This window comes from Panthera uncia, chromosome D1 (assembly GCF_023721935.1).
Source record: "Panthera uncia isolate 11264 chromosome D1, Puncia_PCG_1.0, whole genome shotgun sequence".
In the NCBI taxonomy this organism is placed as follows: Eukaryota; Metazoa; Chordata; class Mammalia; order Carnivora; family Felidae; genus Panthera; species Panthera uncia.
Genome location: NC_064808.1, coordinates 40,561,605 through 40,584,732, shown reverse-complemented (window position 1 = coordinate 40,584,732; position 23,128 = coordinate 40,561,605). Strand labels below are relative to the sequence as shown.

Below are 23,128 nucleotides of genomic sequence, written 5' to 3'. Positions count from 1 at the left end.
AAGCTGTTCTCCTGGCTCAGAAATTTAAAATAGGCTATGGGGTAATATCTTTTATATCTGGTCTTTTCCTGTTTAATTTCTTTTTTTTTTTTTTTTTAACTATTTGTTTTCCAGGAGGGGGAGGAAAGAGTTCTATGAAAAGCTTTCATAACAGGTTCAAAAGTATAAAAGCCATTTCAAGCTCCAGACATTTGTAGCCTTTATTTCTTTAGTCCTTGAAAGGGCTTTTTAAATGTTAACAGCTAGGATAAGACTGCTTTCCTATACTGATATTCCAGGCTTCTTTTCCTTTGTAATCTTGTGTTCTTCCCCACCCTCATTCCCCAATAAGCTCCATGCCAGCTTCTTTTTAAAAACAAAATAAACAAAAACAAAAACAAAAAAATATTTCATCATGATGTATATACAAGCAGACTTCTAAGATCCCAAACAGCAGCTACCTCTTGTAATGTAGAGTATTCAAACATTTTTGCTTCAATTTCTTTTATACTTGGTGATTTCATATGCCTATTTAACATGATTCCATGTTAAAAATAATGACATGTCTCCACAAAGTAATTAGAGTTAAATAGCTAACAAGAACCTTTGTTAGCTCCCTTTCCTTTGAACTGCTGAAATACAATCTTCAGAAACCAAGTGTCAAAAAAGGTGTTCATTCATACGCTCTTAAGTTAAAACAAAAAAGGCTTAAATCAATATAGATATAGTATTATCCTATTCAAGAAAAAAATTACATAAATAGAAAAAATAAGTCTGAAACACTGTATTCCAAGGCTTAATAATGATCATTACTTCTGGATGGTGAAACCATAAAATTTTTTATTTTTTAACTTTCTTCTTGCTTATAAATATATTTTAATTCATCTTATATGTACATGCATTGTTTGTGATAAGGGAAAATATTACCCTTAGTTTAAAAAAATAAGTTTTGCTTTATTGCTTTTCAGCATATACAGGTACTTCTTAAAAATTCATATATATTTATATTTAACTATATGTGCATTATAGAAGTAGATAAAGATTCTAAAGTATAATTTCCAAAATAGTAAAATCATGATTCTCATGTAAATTCAAAAAGAACATGAATCAAAATGTTAAGTGTCAGATTTCATTTCCTTATTAATTAATGAGGAAATCATGAAAAAGTGAAAACCAATTCATAATAGAATTTGACTTACAGAGATTTACATGTTCTACTGAACAAAATCCATTTGCATTGGCAAAAATAGGAATCATGTGCATTGTTATAGGCATAAAACACCTGCAACGTTTTCAGTTTTCTATAATTTAACTTTTATCCCTACAGAGTTGTAAAATAGCCTACTCAATCAAAGATGATCTAAAGTGTGCACTCATTTAGGATCGGATAAACCCTTCAGGGTCCCTAGACATTCAGCATTCTCTTGAAAGGAAACTCGGTAATCACTTTTGTCCATGCCCAAGTATGACAAATTTTCCAAATATATTTTACTAATCAGTAAACTAAATTAAAACTGTTACAATTAAAATATAAATTCCTTTAAGGCATAAAGAATAGAGTCTCTTTCTTACTTATGCCCTGGAAATGTTTAGTAAAGTGTTCTGTACTTAATATGTATACAATCAAAGTATATCACAAAATATTTGAGGTAATACTTTAAGCTTTAGAAACTTCAGATCAGTTAGTTTAAATGATGGCGCATTAATAAATTATAAAAACATCATGAAATACTGACACACAAAATAGGAAAAAGTGTAAGAAATTGTGAGTAATTTATAGGTATGCAATATAAAATCACAATTGCAAACACAAATTCCATAAAAAGAACAAGCTGTCAAACCAAACATGTCCAATTCTTGAGTTTTTCCATGAGTAACTTTCAAAGTTGAGAAAATCTCAAGGGAAAAAATCTTAAAACTGAGAAAATTCCATCTACTAAACTAAATTTCCCTCTCAACTAAGAAATGATTGCCATGATCTATAATTTTCTAGAACTAAATCAAAATCATAGAAGCATAGTTTGATGAAGAAACTGAGACCCAAAAAAATTTGTGACTCTCCAAGTTCACACAATTACTTAGCTATTCCAAAATACTCATTAACATAGAAATCATAATTCACAGTAGTCCTACATTACATAAAACTAAATCATAAACACAAAATTATTTTAAGAATTACTAGAGGGGCACCTGGGTGGCTCAGTCAGTTAAGCGTCCGACTTCGACCCAGGTCATGATCTCACAGTCCGTGAGTTTGAGCCCCGCGTTGGGCTCTGTGCTGACAGCTCAAAGCCTGGAGCCTGCTTCGGATTCTGTGTCTCCCTCTCTCTCTGACCCTCCCCCGTTCATGCTCTGTCTCTCTCTGTCTCAAAAATAAAATTAAAAAAAAAAAAAACATTAAAAAAAAAAGAATTACTAGACACAGTAATCAATGAATGAACTACTAGACACAAGCACATTGAGGAAATCCTTCATTTTGTAGGTTATCTATTGTCTTGAAAGAAAAGAATTCTCTCTTGGAACTAAGCATCCCAAATTTGGAAGAAATGGATTATTCTCAAGTTTTCACTCAATAAACATCATGTATACCATGTGAATTAACTTTATGTGTAGCAATATCACACAGAAATTAAAAGTATAAATACTAGACCTAGACCAGGTATCAGCTCCACTAATTTCAGATGTGTGATCTTGAGCAAGTTACTTAACTTTTGTATAATCAATTTCCTTGAGCAAGTTAATCTATATACACCTCAATTTCCTCATCTGTAAAATGATAAAATAGTAGGACACACCTGCATGAAGATTATATAAATTAACATATATAAAACAAGGAAGAAACTGGGCCCAAAGTAAGCATTACCATCATGATTGCCAAATCAATGGTTCTAAAAATGTGGTTTGGGGACACCTGGGTGATTCAGTCAATTGAGCATCCATCTCTTGATTTCGGCTCAGGTCATGATCCCAGGGGTCATGGGATGGCACCTCACATCTGACTCCATGCTGACCATGGAGCCTACTTAAGATTCTCATTCTCTCTCTCTCTCTCTCTCTCTCTCTCTCTCTCTCCCCCTCCCCCTCTCCCTCTGTCTCTTCTGCCCCTCTTCCCCACTCACGCACTCTCTCTCTAAAACAAAAATAATAACAATAAATTTTAAAAATAAACAAAAATGTTTGCAGACCAACAGTAGCACTGGAAACTTGTTACAAATGTAAGTTTTCTCACCTATCACAGTCCTACTGAATTAGAAGCTCTGGGGTAGAACCCAATAATACAGACTCACAAAAAGTCTTCCAGGTGGTTCCATTGCACACAAAAGTTTGAGAACCACTGATGTGAATCAGTAAGATTTTTATCCCTTTCTCTCTGGACTTATATAGCCTTTAGTATATATAACCATTAGTATACTTGATACTTTACACACTTCATCTTTTGTCACAAAATTACTCAAAGATTTGGTTTCAAAACTGAAAGCAACTTTACATCCAGTAGGATAGTTACAGCCAAAAAGACAGATGACAGGTGTTGGCCAGAGTATGGAGAAATTGGCCTCTTCATACATAGCTATTGAGAGCATAAAATGGTGCATCCACTTTGGAGAACAGTCTGACGATTACTCAAAAAGTTAACCATAATCACATGACCACAGCATATATCCATGAGAACTGAAAACATGTTTCCATAGAAACTTATACATAAATGTTCAGAGCAGCATTGTTCATAATAGCCAAAATGTGGAAACCCAAACGTCCATGAAGTGGTGAATACATAAACAAAATGTGGTATAGCCATACAATAGAATCTTATTCAACCATAAAAAGGAGTAACATATTGATATGTGCTATATAACATGAATGAATCTTGAAAACATTATGATATGAAAGAAAGCAGTCACAAAAGACCATGTGTTTGGGCACCTGGGTGGCTCAGCAGTTGAACATCCAACTTCAGCTCAGGTTATGATCTCATAGTTTATAAGTTTGAGCTTTAGGGTCTCACTGCTATCAGTGCAGAGCCAGCTTCAGATCCTCTGTACCTCTCTCTCTTTGCCCCTCCCACCACTCACACACTCTCTGTCTCTCAAAAATGAATAAACATTAAAAAAAAAAAAAAAAGGCCATGTGTTGAATGATCCTATTTACATGAAATGGCTAGAATAAGCAACTCTATAAAAGCAGAAAGTAGATTAGTAGTTGCCCAGGGCTGGGTCAGTGGAAGGAAAAATAGAGTGACTGCTGATGGATACAGGGTTTCTTTTTGGGGTGATAAAAATGCTATAAAATTGCATTTTGGTGGTAATGATTGTACAACTCTGAGACTATATTAAGAAACATCTGGGGTGTCTGGCTGACTCAGTAAAGCATGACTCTTGATCTCAGCATATAAGCCCCACGCTGGACATGGAGCCTACTTTAAAAAACAAAACAAACAAACAAAAAAAAACCACACATTTAATTGGGTTCTTTAAATAGGTGAATTATGTGGTTTGTGAATTATATTTCAATAAAGCTGTTACTTAAAAAGCCTAAAGGCATATGCCAAAATATTATTGATAGAAATATACATAATATAAAAACTGATGTAATAACAATAATCTGCACCTAAACCCTAAATGATACTATCCTGGAATTAAGGGAGGGATGAACAGGGCAAAAGGAGAGATGCTAAATCGTTCACACATATAGGGAGTCATAAGACAATGAGATATTATTGTTTTACTCTTGACTAGAGTAAAAACTAAAATATAACAATTAATAGTATTAAATACAATAGTACTAAATAGTATTAAAAACAAAATGTATATCCCCCAAATTACTAGAAAAAATAAATTAAAAGGAATTATACCTAATTGTTCTTACCTCGTTACAATTAACTGTGACTACTTCATCACTATGACACTATGAGTGATCTTTATTTCTTCTTTATACTTTCTTTTCCACATTTTTACAATGGATTTATCTTTGTGTGAGTCTGCTTATCTTTGTGACTCTTTTTTTAAATCCAATTTATTCATGTATGGTTAATCTTTTAATAGGTTAATATAATCAGACAATTTAAAATTCAAAAGATACAAAAAGTATGGTGAAAAGTCTCCCTGCCACCATTACACCTCAGCTCCCCAGCCACCAGCACTCCAAACATGGAGTCTACAAATACTATCCATTTCTTGGGTATCTTTGTGGAAATATTTTATGCATATATATTGACTCTTTTCTGCCTTTTTAATACAAATGCAGTAAAACATACACTGTTTTCCACTTTGCTTTTTTTATCCCACAATATATCTTGGAGATTATCTCTTATCAGTACTTACAAAGTTTCCTTTTTTTTTCACTGTTTTGTTTTTTATTTATTTTTATTTTTTCATCATAAGTGTACTCTTTTTTTTTTAATTTTTTAAAATGTTTTTATTTATTTCGAAGGAGAGAGCGAGACAGAGCATGAGCGGGGGAGGAGCGGAAGAGAGGGAGACACAGAATCCGAAATAGGCTCCAGGCTCTGACCTGTCAGCACAGAGCCAGGTGTGGGGCTCAAACTCACAAACCGCGAGATCATGACCTGAGCTGAAGCCAGATGCTCAACCGGCTGAGCCACCCAGGCGCCCCGATAAGTGTACTCTTTAATCCCCATCAACCATTTCACCCATCCTCCCACCCACCTCTCCTCTGATAACCATCAGTTTGTTCTCTATAGTTAAGAGTCTGTTTCTTAAGGTTTGTCTCTTGGTTTTTTTCTTTCCTCGCTAATTTTATGTCTTAAGTTCCACATATGAGTGACATCATATAGTTATTGTTCTCTCTCTGGTTGACTTGTTTAACTTAGCATTATACTCTCCAGCTCTATCCATGTTATTGCAAATGGTAAGATTTCATTCTTTTTTATGGCTGAATAACATTCTATTGTATGCATAAATACACCATATCTTCTTTATCCATCATCAATCAATGGACATTTGGGGTTGTTTCCATAGTTTAGCTATTGTAAATAATGCTACAATAAACATAGGGGTGCATGTATATCTTTAATTTAGTGTAGCATTTTGGATTTTTTGGGTAAATTCCCAGTTGTGTATTACTGGGATCTTAGGGTAGTTCTATTTTTAATTTTTGAGAGTTTCCTCTCCTTTTCATAGTTACATGGTGATCTACTCTATGGATTTACCATAATTTATTTAGCTAGTCTCATACTGACAGATTACTTTTATATTTGGCAAGAACAACAAAGTAATTTGAGAATAAGCTAGAATATTCTCAAATTTTCTCCAAAACAAAAAACAAATAAAAAAAGTGGGTATCACCATTAATTTAAAGTCACAAATTCTCTTTGATAACAACTATTGGAACATTGCTGCTTTTTGTATATAAAGGTCTTATGACCATGGAGCACCTGGGTAGCTCAGTCGGTTAAGCATCTGACTTCAGCTCAGGTAATGATCTCAAAGTTCATGGGTTCTAGCCCCACAGCGGGCTCTGTGCTGACAGCTCAGAGCCTGGAGCCTGCTTGGGATTCCTTGTCTCTCTTTCTCTGCCCCTCCCCATCTCTCTCTCTCTCTCAGAAATAAACATTTAAAAAAATAAAAAAAATTTTAAAAGATGACCAAATTAGAGATACATATCAACAATTTTATGGAAGCAATTTTATAAGCAAATACATTTGCATTTGCTGTTTCATTCTCTATTTTTTAAGTTTCTAGGTATGTGTAAAATAATCAAGCCAATATTTATGTCAATTCAAATTATAGTAGCAATGTGGTAAATGTACATGTCCCATGAACAGAATGGGAATTCATCTCATCATCAACAACCATCATCAATCACAAATATTTATTTTTTTTTAACTTGTCTTCAGTATTCTACATTAGGCTCTATGGTTCCCTCCATTTATATGATGCCTTTCTTTTTATTAATTAATTAATTTATTAATTTAAGAGAGAGAGAGAGCACGTGTGCGAATGAGGCAGGGGGCAAAGGGAGAAGAAGAGAGAATTTTAAGCAGGCTCCACACCCAGCACAGAGCCAGACAAAGGGCTCAATCTCAAGACCATGAGATCGTGACTTAAGCCAAAATCAAGAGTCAGATGCTCAACCAACTGGGCCATCCAGGTGCCCTTATATGCCTTTAAAATCAGCTTTAAGATAAGTTTCCTCTCTGAGTCTCCCAATTGAACAATGCATTCTTCAAGTATTTTTCCTTTGGCTTCAATGATACTTAACTCTCCCTGTCCCACATCTATCTTTTAATCTTTTAATCTCAGGCTCTTCCTAATTATACCCTTAAATGTTCTCCCCACCCCCCCACCCCCTTTTCCAAGGACCTCTTTTCTACATGATCACTGAGTGAGCTCAGTCACTCTCCTAGTCTACCCACCATCTCTAGATTGGTGATTTCCAAATTTATGACTTCTCCTAACTTTGAAGCCCATATTTCTAACTGCCTACTAGACAATTCCAGTTGGTATCCCACTAATACCTTAAATTTAACATGTCTAAAATTAAAAAAACTCATCTTACCACATAAACCTGCTCCTCTCTGACCACATCCATTCATATACTAATACAACAAAAATTTGAGTCATGGTTTATACACAAATCATGATGTGAAGCTTAGATTCTACTCAAAAGGTTCTTAGATAGTATATAATAGTCAGCAAGACTTATATCTTTGTTCATAGCTCTATTATAGCACATATACTTTTATTCTAACTAGCGATGGCAGACTAACAACATAAATAAAAGGTAGAACCAGAAAATGAGATGGAGGGGCACCCAGGTGGCTCAGTCCATTAAGCCTCAGACTCTTGGTTTTGATTCAGGTTGTAATCTCATGGTTGTAGGACTGAACCCATCCATGCTGATAGTGCGGAGCCTGCTTGAGATTCTCTCTCCCTCGCTCTCTACCCATCCCCTGCTCTCTCTCTCTCTCAAAAAAAAATTAACTTTAAAAATTTTAAGAAAAATAAATGTAAAAAAAGAAAAAAAATAAGACGGAGTGGATGATTGAAGTCCGAATATAGACCCTCAATTATAGGCAACTTTTAACAACTTTACCAACTTAATTCTGTACAAAATGGCACTTTCTGAGCAGGAGAGTCTCTACATTCCATTTTCAGATGATGAGCCTGGTTATGGTGTGTAAAATGGATTTAACTGGGAACTATTAGAGCATGGGAAAAGGTTACTATAAATCAATGAAACAGAGGATTTGAACCTGAACACACATAGTGAGAGATTCAAACTCAAGGCTTTGATCAGCCTGGATTTAATTAGCCTATAGAGTTTTGTTGAGAATATGATACTTCTGTGCTTATCAGATTTCAGTTTCATAGAACACTAACCACTCCAGAATACATGCCCCACCCTTCTTCCACAGTGTTTTAGGGTCTGGCTCAAAAACTTTCAGGGAAGAATTTCCCCATTTCCCTCAGCTAAAATGAACTGCTTCTATAGCATTAAAAAAAAATTCTTTTTTTCATTTTACAGAGCGAGTGAGCAGAGGAGAGGGACAGAAAGAGAGGGAGAGAGAGAATCCCAAACAGACTCCATACGCTGAGCCACACGCATGGCTGGATCCCATGACCCTACAATCATGACTGAGGTGAAATCAAGAGTCAGACACTTGACTGACTGAGCCACCCAGGCACCACCTATAGCATTTTGTCTGTGACTTACTGGTGCCACTTAATCATTCCTCCCCGACCAAGCTGTAAACTCCTTGAGGTAAGGGATTATACATTATTTACTCTGGGTTTCTTCAAATTTAGCACAATGCCTGACACATACTAAGCACACTATGTAAATGTTGATTTATACTGGCACAGTGCAAAGTGCATGGGTTTTTGGAGTTAGACAGACTTAAGGACTAAATCCTCCATTAGCCATCCACTCATTAGCTAACTATCTGATCATGGGCAAACACTTAACTTTCCTTAAGTTTCATCCTTTATAAAATAAAAATCCTTGGAAATTGTTGTGAAGCTTTGAGAAGCACCTAACAACATGCAAGATGCATAATGGATACTCAATAAATAGTAGTTATAACAATGGCTGCAGGAATTTTTTTTAGTCTCAGATAACACAGTAGCAAGTTTTTTGTACAGAACATATCTATCAGAACTTTTATGTATTCTTTAGGTTTGTTAACCATGTTCAGTTATGACTGCTTTGGGTTGAGGGAATATTAATGTACACACTCAACATTTATGAATGCCAACTACATGCTAAAGCATTGGGTATATAAAAAATGAAAAAGGCATGGTCAGGAAAGTATTTTAAAGTGCTATTAGTAACAGGGCATCCATCCTCTCCTTGTCTCCACTACCCAATAAAGAACATTTCTAGGTTTCTAGGACTTATATGAGGTACTACTCTGTTACATTATATAACTTCATACTTCCTGTATTAATTCAAAAAAACTTATTAACTACTCTTTGGCATGTGCTGTAACAGAAGATACAGAAACAAAAAATTAAGATGGAACAGTCACAATCCTGAAGAACGTATTTCAGAGTTATACCTGGGACAGAGTATCTTCTTGTCTTTACAAAATAAGGAGTAAGGTTATTGCTGAGTTTTTGTGCCATATATGAATTCTATTACACTAATATTTCATCCTTACCCATATAGCCTTCTGTATACGAAACAGTAAAATCTGATAAAATGATCCAGTCTTTTTTATTTCCTATGTTACTCTTTGGCTTGTGATCTTGATTTATGACAACTTGAAGATTTAGTCATCCAGGTGCCAACAATTCTGGTGAAGAAATAAAAGACAGGTTGCTAGCTCATTAAACTCTTCTGGACTTTCCCCAATTTAAGTTAGAAGTATTTAGTAACTACTAGCCTTATTGATAGTCCTTTTTTACTTCTGAATTCTTTTAGCAGTTCCAAAATACCTATTCGGCCTCCCCATTTGTTTATTTATAAAGCTAAGTTATAAACTGTATGTGTTTATAGTCTGTCAAACCCTTTGGATGTAAACTGTAGTCCATCCTAGAAAATTCTGTAAATTAACTGTAATTTCATTGTAAGTATATTCACAAAATCTTTGTAGAATCAGTTAATATATATATTTTAATTCATAGTAAACAACAAATAACTACTTCGCCAAAATACTTTTTCTACTCATGGGTTTACTCTTCCCCTCCTTGATTTATGTTTTATTACCACAGATCTAATTGATTAAGGTGCCCTTGCTTGGTTATAAAATATGACTGAGGGTTTTTTTCACATAACCCTAATTAGCATTGTTATTTCTTTGCTTCCAAAATAAAGGAGCAAAATTTGGATATATGACTGCATAAATTAACTCTCTTCCACTGGTCACAGTTCTGTAAATGGTACAGGGATCATATGAAATCTAGAAAGGTAAAACCATTTCTACACAGGCAGTCAAGCTAGAGTAATTGCTAAATTCAGAAGCTAATTGGCAGTTTCACAGGCTGCTCTCATCACCAAAATGCACACTAGAGCTATACTATCATATGATTTACTGATTTTTGCTTAAAAAAAAAAAAAATATTGTTCAAGGTCAGAAAGCTTCAGAGTAAGTAAGGACAAGGATCCTGACAGAATGTTAGGGTTGAAGGTAGCCAGATTTAGGCCTGGTCAAACATTCAGATACCTTAATACTGCGTGAATGAATCTTCAGTATCTGAATAAAATCTTTAGATACAGCACTTTCTGAGTAGACTAGTGGCCGCTGGGGTGGCAGGGGGCCGACCTTTTGGGGTCTTGGAACTAGACAGAGGTGATAGTTGCACAACACTGCGAATGTACCAAATGCCACTTAATTGTACACCTTAAAGTGGTTAATTTTGTTGTGAATTTCACCTCAACGCACCAAAAAAGCTTTTTTAAGGAACATAAAAGATACAGGGCTTTCCGGCTGAGACGGACTCCACTTGGTGAAGGCCTCAAAGGTACAATGCCTAATTACCAGCAGGGAGGGTCACTTCACACAGAGATGTGTGTACAGCTTACAGAATTCCCTCAGGTGGACCCAAGTTTCAATAATAGCCAATTAACCAGCACCACACTGAACTCATTTCAGGGAGAATGAGATAGCGGCAAAAATATTCATCAGAATCTTCTAGAAAGCCGCACCGCCGATCACCTAGAAATCCCTTAAGAGCAATAGAGAACGCCAGGATGGAAACAGTAGAAGCCATTTTTTTTTAAGGGTTTCGTTGCGGGTGGAGGGTATCCGTGAGGATTCAATAATCTCCAAACATTACATTTAAACTTCGGTGCTTAACTATGACAGACGCTCTGTCAGTAGGGCAGCATCTCATAGTGAAAACCCTCTTTCTGTGGCGACGAAGCCGCTAAGGCTCTTTCTGTGGCAACGAAGCTTTAAACGAACGCTCACCGCCATACCCATCCGCGGGAAAGCTCCCTCCACCAGCCCATGAAGGCGGAGCTTCAGAGGGCACTCCCGCCACACAGCGCGATCTGCGCCGCTGAGCTTCCTGGGAATTGTAGTTTTAGTTGCCCCATCCATCCCGTACGTTCTAGTCGGTATGGATTGAGCCGGAAAACTACAACTGCCAGAGTGCTCCGTAGTGGCGAGTAGCCGCGGCGGTGACGACTGTGGCGGAGAAGGCCTGGAGGGGCTCTGCGTTCTGGAGTGGCGCTGCTTGGGCCCGTGGCAGGTTGCAGGCTGCTGGTGCTGGGGCTGAAGAGAACGGCGAGTGGGTTCGGCGTTGCCCGTCGGGGTCTCCGCAACGATGAGTGCTGCCAGGGAGTCCCATCCGCACGGGGTGAAGCGTTCAGCCTCCCCAGACGACGATGTAAATAACAATGGCGGAGTGGATGAGGGTTGAGGCCTACTAAAGGCTGGGGTAGGCCGGGAAGGGTGGATTAAGCAAGAGGAAGCGTCTGAGGTGGCCCGAAGGGGGAGGGCCGAGGGGGAGGAACCAGAAGAATGACTGGGAAATGTCTCCCTTCCTTAATTGAGTGTCGGAAGGTTTAAGAGGTCTACACCCTAAGAGCCAGAGACCTGCGTAGGAAGGGGGTTCGAGAAAGGAAGTCCTAAGAGGGTCGAGTAGCTTATTTGGGGGCTGATGAAGCTTCTTTGTCGGGCCTTTCTAGTTAGGATAGGGATGGCAGGATCCTCCCTGTTTGAGGTTTAAAATACTCCTGTGACAATGTCAAGATGTGGTGCACGTTTGGACAGATTTTCCGGCCGTTATTACTTTTGCAATGTACTGTAAAGAGTAAACGGAAAACAGTATTGAACCGAATATTGTACCAGGGGAGTAATTTCGTACTGACGCATGGTGGCGAGGTCTAAGATGTTAAGACCTAGAAGCCCATTTTGATTTCAGCCACCTTTCTCCCCCACCCCCCAACCCAAAGCTTGTCAGCTTAAATAGCAAACCATTCCTTAAAGTAATCCATTAAATATTTACTGCTATGCCAGATGTTGGGAATTCAAAAATGAAGGACGGTGCTTGTCCCTAAGTCTTTTTGTATATTTGTCCTGGCTCTTAGCGCAGTGTCATGGAGACTGCAGTAAACGGAAAACTAGGTCCTTCATACAATGAATAAACGCCTTGGGAACGTTGATTGAGAAATTTTGGGGCGCGGGGGGCATCGAAATGCCATTTTTAAGGATGATAAAAGGACGACATCTAGTTTTCTTTCAGTTATTGTTTAAAGCACTATTAATTTCTGAACATGTAGAGTTCTTTATTTCTTTTTTTTTTTTTTTTTAACGTTTATTTATTTTTGAGAGAGAGAGAGAGCATGAACAGGGGAGGAGCAGAGAGAGAGGGAGACACAGAATCTGAAACAGGCTCCAGGCTCTGAGCTGTCAACACAGAGCCCAACATGGGGCTCGAACTCACAGACCGTGAGATCATGACCTGAGCTGAAGTCGGATGCTTAACCGACCAAGCCACCCAGGCGCCCCTAGAGTTCTTTATTTCTATAGTGCAGTTCAGTGCCTTTCATAATACCTTCCTTGGTGAACCATTAAAAAGCTCATTAAAGACTACTGTTGTATATAAGTTGTAGCAAATGAGACGATGTTAAGACCCACCCCACTTTGGATGGGTGGTGGTTGGTGTTAAGACTAGAATACCAAGGTCCTTAAATTAAATTTAGCTCTGCAGAAAGATTAGTAATCAGTAAAGATTTGGGGGTGAATAATTACATAATGAGAGATTTTTTTCATGTGCCATGTTCTTACCTGCTTCTGGCTTTAGATCTTGTTAATATGGCAATCCAGTACTTGTCAGGCATTTGTCTAAAGGCATTTGAGTAACCTGGGTGCCATTTTAAAAGCTATTACAGTGTTTTCCTCGTGGTATTTAACTGTGGCACCTGTTTTGCTAGACTCAGAAACAAACAATCTTTTAGCTTAACAGAAAACTCTTGATTTAGGTAATTTAACAAAGTTAAAGGGATTAAGTAATTAACTAACAGCTTCTGTCTGATGGGATCAGTTTAAACTAGATGACCTTTAAGATCTTTTCCAATTTTATAAGCATTGTCAGTTGAAGGAGATGGTTATAGTTGCAATTCAGGATTAGGCCCTGCAACTTTAACAGACTCTAAAAATGATTATGTTGCTAATTTTATGTTAAAGTACAATAGAGTAACTTGTCTTTTGATAGTGATTTTTTTTTAAAGTCAGTTTCTTTCAGGTGAGTATTTTACTGGTAATTGGGAGTTATCTTTAAGTACTTCTTTTAAAAATATTTTAAATGCTGTATACAGAATTTTAAAAATATACTTTTGAAATACATACCTAAATTGTAGAAAATCAATTATAATTAAAGTTGTAGTTGGTCATCAATTTCTAATGAGCATCCATTGCATGTAAAAGATAAAGTTTTTTTTTTGCCTACTGACCTCACATATTAAATGGGGGTAACACATTTTGAGAGATATTAAAAGTAGGTATTAAACATGGAATCCAGCTCTAGGAAAATGCTGACAGTGTTAGAAGTAAATTCTAAGAGTTACTAGCATATGTATTCAGGAGGAGGTAAATTGACTGTAATTCTATAGTAAAAGGTTTTAAGGGTAAAGAATTTAAAAATGGTCTCATTGGTTTGAAGAAATGAAAGCTATGTAGGAAGTAGGAGGAGAGGGGAAGTTAATTGTGGTAACTCATGGAGACCCTCTAAGAATCTATCAGGCACCCATGAGCTTTTGAGAATGCAGCATTTGGGCAAGGTACTTGGTGTTGTATGCTAATGTCTTTGAAAGGAAGAACCAGGACTTGATTGGAAAAAACATTAGGATCAGATATTGTAAAGGATAGGATTACTTATGTAAAGACATTGAAGATACTTGCTCTTTTAATAGAAATGGTTCAGAAAAGTTTTGGCTTTTAGACAGTTTTGTTTTTACCTTGATTCCATAACTTTTATAACTGTAGTTCATAAAGTACTTCCACGTATTCTGTCCCATTTGATCATGTACAATATGATGTGGAAAGAGCAAAAAACTTAAGGCAAGAGGATCAGAGTAAGCAACTTAAGTTTTTAAGTCCCTTTGCCTCAGTGTTCTTATTTATTAAATGGATTCTTGAGAGAATGGAAGTGAACAGTCGTTTGTAAGTTGTAAAACACTATGCAGTTCTTGGGTTTTGTTATTAAGATAGTCTTTTAAAGAAGTTTCTTAATGTAGATAAGGAATGAAAACTAAGAAATTAAATGCCAGGTCCAGGCTCACAGAGAGCAAGTGATGTAGTGAGAATCAGAACTTAAGCTTCACTAGTACTTTGCCTTTTATTTCTTAACTATGTTCAGCCAGAAATAGTTAAGAACTAACTGGCTTATAAAAAGATATGAGTTGTCAGATAGAAAGTAGAGCTCTGCAAGTTAGGTAGCCAAAATCATGAAAGCATATAAGCTCCCAACCAAAAGGAATTTAAAGGACCATCAGTGAGTGTCCATTGTTGTACAAATACTTTAACTCTCATATCCTCAGAGAAATGGTCACCATCATTTCTTTTATATTCTGTAAATCTGCTACAGATAATTCCCAGAAGAATAAAGACAGCAAAAAAAATTTTATTGAAAATTTTAATATGAATGTAAACATAGCAAACCCAAATTTCTGTTACACAGTTTCCTGATTTTCGTGACATATTTACCCAAAATGATTAGCAGCCTCTGAATACAGCTAACTGCTTGTCAGTTGTGTGTAAAACTGGAACATATAATTTCAGATTTTAAATTTCTAATAGATTTTAGTCTTATTATTGTTTGCAGTTCTAGCATTTGCATCATCAAAATACAATACTTGAAGAATTTAAACCTTTGTGCTCATGATTTTGTGTTGAAAACGGGGGTTGTCATCTTTGCTCCATATTTTTAAACATTTTCCTTTTTAGATTATAAACTCAATTACAAAGTTGAATCCAATGAATGTTTTCATTTCCACATTTCTTCCAGTCACCTTTGTATACATATCTGCCTTCAGCACTGTCCAGTTTCAAATGCTATCAAGTAAATTTTGGTTATAAATACCATAAGAGATGAAACAGGCATACATATTTTTAGAAAAACAGGATAGTTCAGGCTCTTATTGCACAGTATTGCAAGATGAAGTCCTCCCTGCTGAATGACTTTTTAGATAAGAGTGCCATATTTTTGTCTTTTTTTCTTTCTTTCCTTTTTTTCCTTTGTCTCTTGTTGATTCCTGGGTTGGAGAAAAGTCTTCTAGTGCTTCATCATCCAAAAATTCATAGTCTAAGAGTTTTGCATATACAGTTAATTTTGCCATTGTTAGTTTAGGGTACACTACCTACCATTTTGCATTTATTTTATTCATCTAATAATTGTGAAATGACTGCTGTCAGTTTTCACTTTTTACCCAGTTGCCATTAGGAGTAGAAGTGAAAAATTTTGGACTCTCAACTCTGTCCATGACAGCTAGAAGCACACAACAGAGGAGTGATATCTTTTTTTTTTTTTTTTTTTTTTTAATTTATTTTTGGGACAGAGAGAGACAGAGCATGAACGGGGGAGGGGCAGAGAGAGAGGGAGACACAGAATCGGAAACAGGCTCCAGGCTCTGAGCCGTCAGCCCAGAGCCTGACGCGGGGCTCGAACTCACGGACCGCGAGATCGTGACCTGGCTGAAGTCGGACGCTTAACCGACTGCGCCACCCAGGCGCCCCCAGAGGAGTGATATCTTGAAAGATGATGCAGTACTTTGGACAACATGAGAAAACTCTTCTACCATTTTTCTATTTTCTTATTTTAGTCATTTTTAGCATAGTTGGCAATAACTAATGAATCATAATGAAATATTTCCTACCTTTGTTTCAAAATGTAGGGAAAAATATGATCACTAGGATTCCGTAATTCTTAGATTTGTAAAAGGGCTCAACTGACCATTTGATAATTATAGGGTAGAATGAGTTTTACTGTTTTTTAAAATAAGTTTTCTGTTCTTCAGAAGACCTTTAGGAAAGAATTGATAAGTCTTAACATATCAATCCTCACAGATAACTAGAACTGCACAAAATAGAAATTGAAAACCTAAAATTGGGTCCATTAGATTCTGATGTTACACTGTTCTTAGAATATCACTAAAGCCCAACTAACAACTGTGGCAGCCTCTGGGTTCAAAATCCTGGGTACTCTAGGGCCCTGCAAGGCTTTAAGGTAGTAGGTCTCACAGTGTGGTTCCCATGTCAACATCAACAGCATCATCTTCACTTAGGAATTTGTTAGAAATGAAATCCTTGAGCCCCACCCCACACTTACTAGATCTAAAATTCCTGGGTTATAGCATAGTAGTTTGGGTTTTAATACAACCCTCCAGGTGATTCTGATAAATGCAGACTTCTGAGAATTCAGAGCTCTGGCTGCAAAAGAACTAAAGGATTCTGCCTTGAGGTAACAGAAAAGGAGTATATTTAAGTTTGAATATGATGTATGTGCTTAACTTCCTAAACAAAAACAGTGAGCCCTGTTTATAGTTAAAAATGACAGGGAGGGGGGAAAAAAAACTCATTGGGAGTTATGGGTAGACTTTAAATATTTAAGTATTTATTGTGCAAAAAAATTAATTGGCAAATTTCTTTTGCAGCTTGGATCTAGCAATTGGGAAGCAGCAGACTTAGGTAATGAGGAAAGAAAACAAAAGTTCTTGAGACTTATGGGCGCAGGAAAGGTAAGCATCAAACAGTATGTATTTTTTAAAGTCTTTTCTGTGAAAGTAATGCCCTTATTTTGTCTGTTGAGTGACCCAGACAATATATTTGGATCTCATTTTCTTGGTCTGCATTATTACTTTTGGCTTTGGGAAACACAGCTGACCTAACCAAGCACTTAAAATGTATACTATTTCTGAACCACTTATAGGATTCTCAATGCCACGGGGCAGTAAGGCTTAGAGATTGAACAGAGAAAAACTTTGGTTTGAGGAGATTGCAGTGGAACAAAGTTTATGATTGGCTATCTGTTAGCCTAATGATTTAATAGAAGGTATTTCTGGGGAGACCAAATGGTAGTCCTTTCATATTTTATAGCTCTTGCCAGCCTTTGACGTAGTAACCAAGCTTTTATCAAAAATTTAATTTTTAAAAAAATTTTTATTAATGTTTATTCATTTATTTTGAGAGAGAGAGTGCAAGCAGGGGAGGAGTAGAGAGGAGAGAGAGAATCCCAAACAGACTCTGCATTGTCAGCTCAGAACCTGATGTGGAGCCTGATGTGGAGCTCTATCTCATGAACTAAGATCATGACCTGAACTGAAATCAAGAGTCAAGACGCGCAACTGAGTGAACCACCAGGTGCCCCCAAAACTTAATTTTTAGAATTTTCAGTATATTTTGAAATCCCTTTCAGTTTCATTATCACAGTAGGAAATACAAGCCATGGGTGCCAGGAAAACATTAGTGGAGAAAATACCCTCTTGTTCCTAGCAATAATTTTTACATGCAAATACAGGTATCTCTAGGTATTTATTTTGTATAAGCAAGTAAATTTATTTTCCTAACATTGTCCCAAAAATCTTTGTGCAAACCAAATGTGGATAAAATAAGAAAACTTTTCTCTTTTAAGCTTGTCAACAGGGCGCCTGGGTGGCTCAGTCGGTTAAGTTCGTCAAAACTAAATTCTGCGCTTTGTCTTTATTCATACAGGGATTCATTCATATATTTTACCAACAATTTTTTTTAATCCCCTCATTGTTGATGGACGCTTGGGGTTTTCCACTCTTTGGCTCTTATGAATGGTACTGCTGTGGACCTTTGTCTACAGGTCTGTGTGTGGACACACATTTTTATCTTACTCGTTAACCAACAATTATTGGCTGTCTACTCTGTGCCAGGTACTGTATACTAGGTCTTGGATCACATAGATCATTAACACGTGTTTGGAGCCTTCATGTAGAGGAAACCAGATAATGTAGAATTATAATTGCTGTGAAAGAACTATGCGCATAGTGCTGTGAATCAGCAGACAAGGGTAGCCAACTGCCTCAATGGTACAAGAAAGCATTCCAGAAATAGAATTGGTAAAACGAAGAGGAGTTAGCCAGACTAGAACAATGGGGTTCAGGGTAGGGAGACATCATGCAACACAGTAAGACCTAAATAAGGATTCATTTGTATAATATCTCATTAATTCAGATTTCCCAACAATTTTGTACTTTATTGGGCTGCCTGGGTGGCTCAGTTGGTAAAGCATCCAACTCTTGATTTTGGCTTAGGTCGTGATCTCACGGTTCATGAGCTCAAACTCCACATTGGGCTCTGTGCTGATGGTGCAGAACCTTCTTTAGATGCTGTCTCCCTCTCTGTGCCCCTCCCCCACTCACATGTATGCTCCCTCCTCAAAAATAAACATTAAAAATTTTTTAATCTGTAATTTATCCTAGAAAGTAGTGTGAAGTTACTCTTGATTCACACAAATAAAATATTTGCTAAGAGTATGTAAAGTAATAATTTAGGGGGCATACTCAACCTAGTAGAATGAAAACTCTTTAAGTATTTAGGAAGAATCCCCTAACATAAAGTGTATGAAATTTAGCTACCAGTAGTCAAATATATCTCATTAAAATTGGGGTTGGGGGGGGGAGAACAAATCAAACAATTAAGAAGAAGAAATTTGGCTACTAGTAATTCATTTCTTTAGCATATGTTAAATTCTTCCTAGAAAGGGCAAGATTGTAGCTTTGATCTTTTATATAGACTGTTTAGATTTATTCTGTTTTGTGGCCACCGAGTATATTTATATTCCTAAGCCTAGCCAGCTACCATGAGTATTTTACTGGTCAGAGGGAGAACCAACTGAAAGTATAAATAGACCAGTGCACTGCTGTCCTCATCCTCAAATAACTTGATGCATTATATATTTTCAAATCTTGTTAATGGGGTGTCTTCTGCAATCTAAAGAAGCAGTATATTGAGTCATTGATCTATATGAACTATAAAGAGTGGGTTGTAACTGGTAATTGAGAGTAATTATGTAGCCTGATAATTAGTAATGTTGAATCAGGATTTATTTTTATGTTTTATAGAATTAGATTATTTTAAATTCTGTTCTTTTTGACAGTTTAAGATAGGGTATTTATTGTAGTCAAATAATAGCTGGATATTTGATTGTGATATAGTGATTATTTTTATTTTGTATACTTTTTGTTTATTATAAGTCTGTCAGTTACTTCATTTTTATCTAGCTAAATAATTTCATTTGTTTTCTCCCTGTGAGATGTGCCTGAGGATCAGAAAGAGGAGGTGGGAGAGTTAAAGCAACGCATTAATTGGCCTTTTAGGAACGAAAATGTTTATATCGACTCAATTTTTTAGTTTTCTATCCTATTTGAAATTCCAGCATGATCTCAACATACTCTCTACTTCCTTTCTCTGCTCTGTGTATTTGTTTTAATGACACAAGCTTCTAACGTACTATATATTTGCTTATTGATTTCATTTCCCTTCCTTATCTCTACCTTTGCTAGAATGTAAGTTCTATAAAGCTATGGATCTCAATTTGGTTCTTTTTCTTTGCTGTATCCCAGAAGCCTGGAACAGTGTTGGGCACATAGTAGACACTCATTAATTATTTTAAATTAGTGGTCTCAAATTCTAGTATATTTTCTACTTTCTTACAGAAAGAACATACTGGACGTCTTGTTATAGGCGATCACAAATCAACATCTCACTTCCGAACAGGTAAGAAAGTAAAATATAATTTAAGAGGTAATGCTATATTTGGAATATGAAATATTTGTATGTATTTCAGGATATTCTGACTTGTATAATTGTATTCGTGGTTAAAATATTAGAATTGGAAATGTATATGTAAACGTGTATATCATGTAATAATTAGCATATACTTTAGTTTTTAAATATTTGAGAGTATATATCAATGATATTCTAACTAAGAAACTTTTTTCTGTCTTCATTTTTACTGATTTATAACATTTTAATTATAGTGAGGTTTTATGACTCATAATGCCAATTACGGTATGTATTGAATTTATGTATTTTATTTTATAAATTATTTAACGTATGGTGTTCTAGTTGGTATATTAAACTGGTTTTGAACTTATTCACTAAGTTTTATTTTGAAATCCTTAAAGAATATAAACTTGTTGCAAAGCCTGAAGAAATTAACTTTTAATTTTAGATAAAAAACCTTTCAAGTAAAAGCCGAAAATGAAGAGTTTGGATTTGAATTCAGGCTGCTATCAAATGAAATTTTCTCCTACTTAAAATTGACCCTAATCTTGGACATTATTAATAACAGAGCATAATGATCTGGATCATATTTAACAAATCTTCTAGTTAAATTATTTAAATTCACCTTATACTGACCTAGAATATGTAGCACATTTTTGAAAATTAATAGGTGTTTCATTTTTCTAATGTTAAACAATTATTTTAAATTGATTTGCATTGGTAGAAAAGGCAAAAAGAATCCCTGAGCTTGGCAGAATGGAAAACTATTTAACTGCTGCATTTATTCTTTAAAACTGTAGAATTTATGAATAAAAATAATGCAGACACTACCATTTATGATTAAAGTGAAATTTCTCATTTACAAATTAAAATGGCATACTCACAAAGCTTTGATGGCATTAGTAATGCTCTAGTTCTTGAGTAGTAAGTTCATAGTTTAGTATACTGCTTCATAATTTACATAAGCCACAGTATATATAAAAATAATGCATCAAATGGTATGTAATAACAGAATTTTAAAGGAATTTATGTTGCTTCAGTAAACTGATATGTAAGAAAGTAGAGCCATTACAGTGTCATTTTACTTATCCATTCTCTGAACAGAGTTGCCTGCCTTTTCATTGTTTCTGTTCAAAGACAGAAGCTTTTGTTTGTTGGTGGTTTTTTGAATGTGGGAGAAAACTCTAACTTTCAAGAGAACGGTTATTTATTAGACTATAAATAAACTATAAAACATCTAAGGCCCAAAGTTGTTAGTAATTAGTATTTACAGTATCTGAACTTCAGTTTTGAGACTGTGGGTCTGGGTTTAAGTTCTCACATAAAAAAATATAAGTTCTTCATCTTTTATAAACACTTGTAGTTTAGAGGGTTGGTTACTAAAGAAGTAATCATAAATACATCTTTCAATTATTTTATGCCTGTTAGGTAACTACGTATGGTATAGAGAAACCTATCCACAAAATTCATTATAAAATTAGTCACAGAGAAATCAGCCCTGAATATAATAGCATCTGTAATATGGGTTTTTTGTGTAATCAAATGTTTTTATTAATTTGACTGAAACATAACCAAAGTACACTGGACATGCAGGGGAAGAAGACAAGAAAATTAATGAAGAACTGGAGTCTCAATATCAGCAAAGTATGGACAGTAAATTATCAGGAAGATATCGACGACATTGTGGACTTGGCTTCAGTGAGGTAGTAATTAACATTTTCTTTAAATGGGAAGATAATTTCTAAATTGATATCTTTATATCTGTTAGGTTACTCTAGCAATTAAAAATCCTATGTAGAGGGGTGCCTGGGTGGCTCAGACGGTTGAGCATCCGACTTCAGCTCAGGTCATGATCTCACAGTTCGTGGGTTCGAGCCCCGCGTCAGGCTCTGTGCTGACTGCTCGGAGCCTGGAGCCTGCCTCTGATTCTGTGTCTCCCTCTCTCTTTGCCCCTCCCCTGCTCACGCTCTGTCTCTCTCTGTCTCTCGAAAATAAATAAGTGTAAAAAAATTTTTGGAAAAAAAAAAAAGAATCCTGTGTAGAAAGCTTTCTTTATACAGTTACTTAATTTTCTGTATGCCCAAACAGGTCTTTGTAGATAATGGGAAGAGATACTTTTGTGAGTTTTACAGATGTTTTCTGATAGAAGCTTACTGTAAATTCTACTTAGATACATCAGGGCATATCTTTAATAAGCATGAACAACATACAGGTTAGGGGAAGTATTTCCTGTAAATACTAGTTTAGGAGATTCTTTCTCTTTTTTTTTTTTTTTTTTCCCAATGTTTATTCATTTTTGAGAGAGAGACACACAGTGTAAGAATATGAAGCAGTCTCCAGGCTCTGAGCTTTCAGCACAGAGCCCAACGCAGGGCTTAAACCCACAAGCCGTGAGATCATGACCGGAGTCAAAGTTGGACACTTAACCAACTGAGCCACCCACGTGCCCCTCTTTCTCTATTTTCCATGATCCTTATTCATAATATAACTACCGGTTAACTACTCCAAAGTAATATCATACATAAAACATTGATAACTTTTCCACATTTCCATGAGTCAGTGGTTAACTTGCCTTATTTACTTCAAAAAATATATATTGTTTCAGGAAGATATAGTAGCTTTCAAACTAGAGGGAGGGGAGCAGGTGAGTGGTCTTCAGAGCTGTTTCTTTTTTTCTCTTTTTTTTTTTTTTTTGAGAGAGAGCAGGAATCCTTGCCCAAGCAGGTTCCGTGCCCAATGGAGAGCCCAATTCGGGGTTTGATCTCCCGACTCTGAGATGATGACCTGAGCCAAAATCAATAGTTGGACGTTTAACTGACTGAGCCACTCAGGCCCTCCGTTCAAAGCTGTTTCTTAGAACAAAATCCTAGTTAAGTCCTAATATGTAAAACATGACAATGCTGGAGTCCTCAGGTCTTCACTTGGCAGCTCTTGATCATAATAGCAGTCTTAAAACTTGATTTTAATGGCTAGGGAGTGAGCTGTTTTAAG

At 36.0% G+C, this 23,128-nt stretch overlaps 2 protein-coding genes across 3 annotated transcripts in view; one reads left to right on the top strand and one right to left on the bottom strand.

Annotated features, from left to right (window-relative positions):
* The window catches only part of SOX6 (SRY-box transcription factor 6), a 687,546-nt gene extending 676,113 nt beyond the window's left edge, over window positions 1–11,433 (bottom strand). For both annotated transcript variants that reach the window (XM_049617879.1, XM_049617886.1), the window contains exons 1-2: window positions 11,351–11,433; window positions 9,599–9,733 (exon numbers count right to left, since the gene is read on the bottom strand). The gene's annotated coding sequence lies outside the window, so the exon portion shown is untranslated. The remainder of the gene's footprint in view (window positions 1–9,598; window positions 9,734–11,350) is intronic.
* Window positions 11,434–11,574: 141 nt separating this feature from the next.
* The window catches only part of CD1H11orf58 (chromosome D1 C11orf58 homolog), a 12,960-nt gene continuing 1,406 nt past the window's right edge, over window positions 11,575–23,128 (top strand). The window contains exons 1-4 of the mRNA XM_049639994.1: window positions 11,575–11,771; window positions 17,038–17,121; window positions 20,068–20,128; window positions 21,731–21,876. Of these exons, the coding sequence (XP_049495951.1) occupies window positions 11,709–11,771; window positions 17,038–17,121; window positions 20,068–20,128; window positions 21,731–21,876 (354 nt within the window). The 5' untranslated portion in view covers window positions 11,575–11,708. The remainder of the gene's footprint in view (window positions 11,772–17,037; window positions 17,122–20,067; window positions 20,129–21,730; window positions 21,877–23,128) is intronic.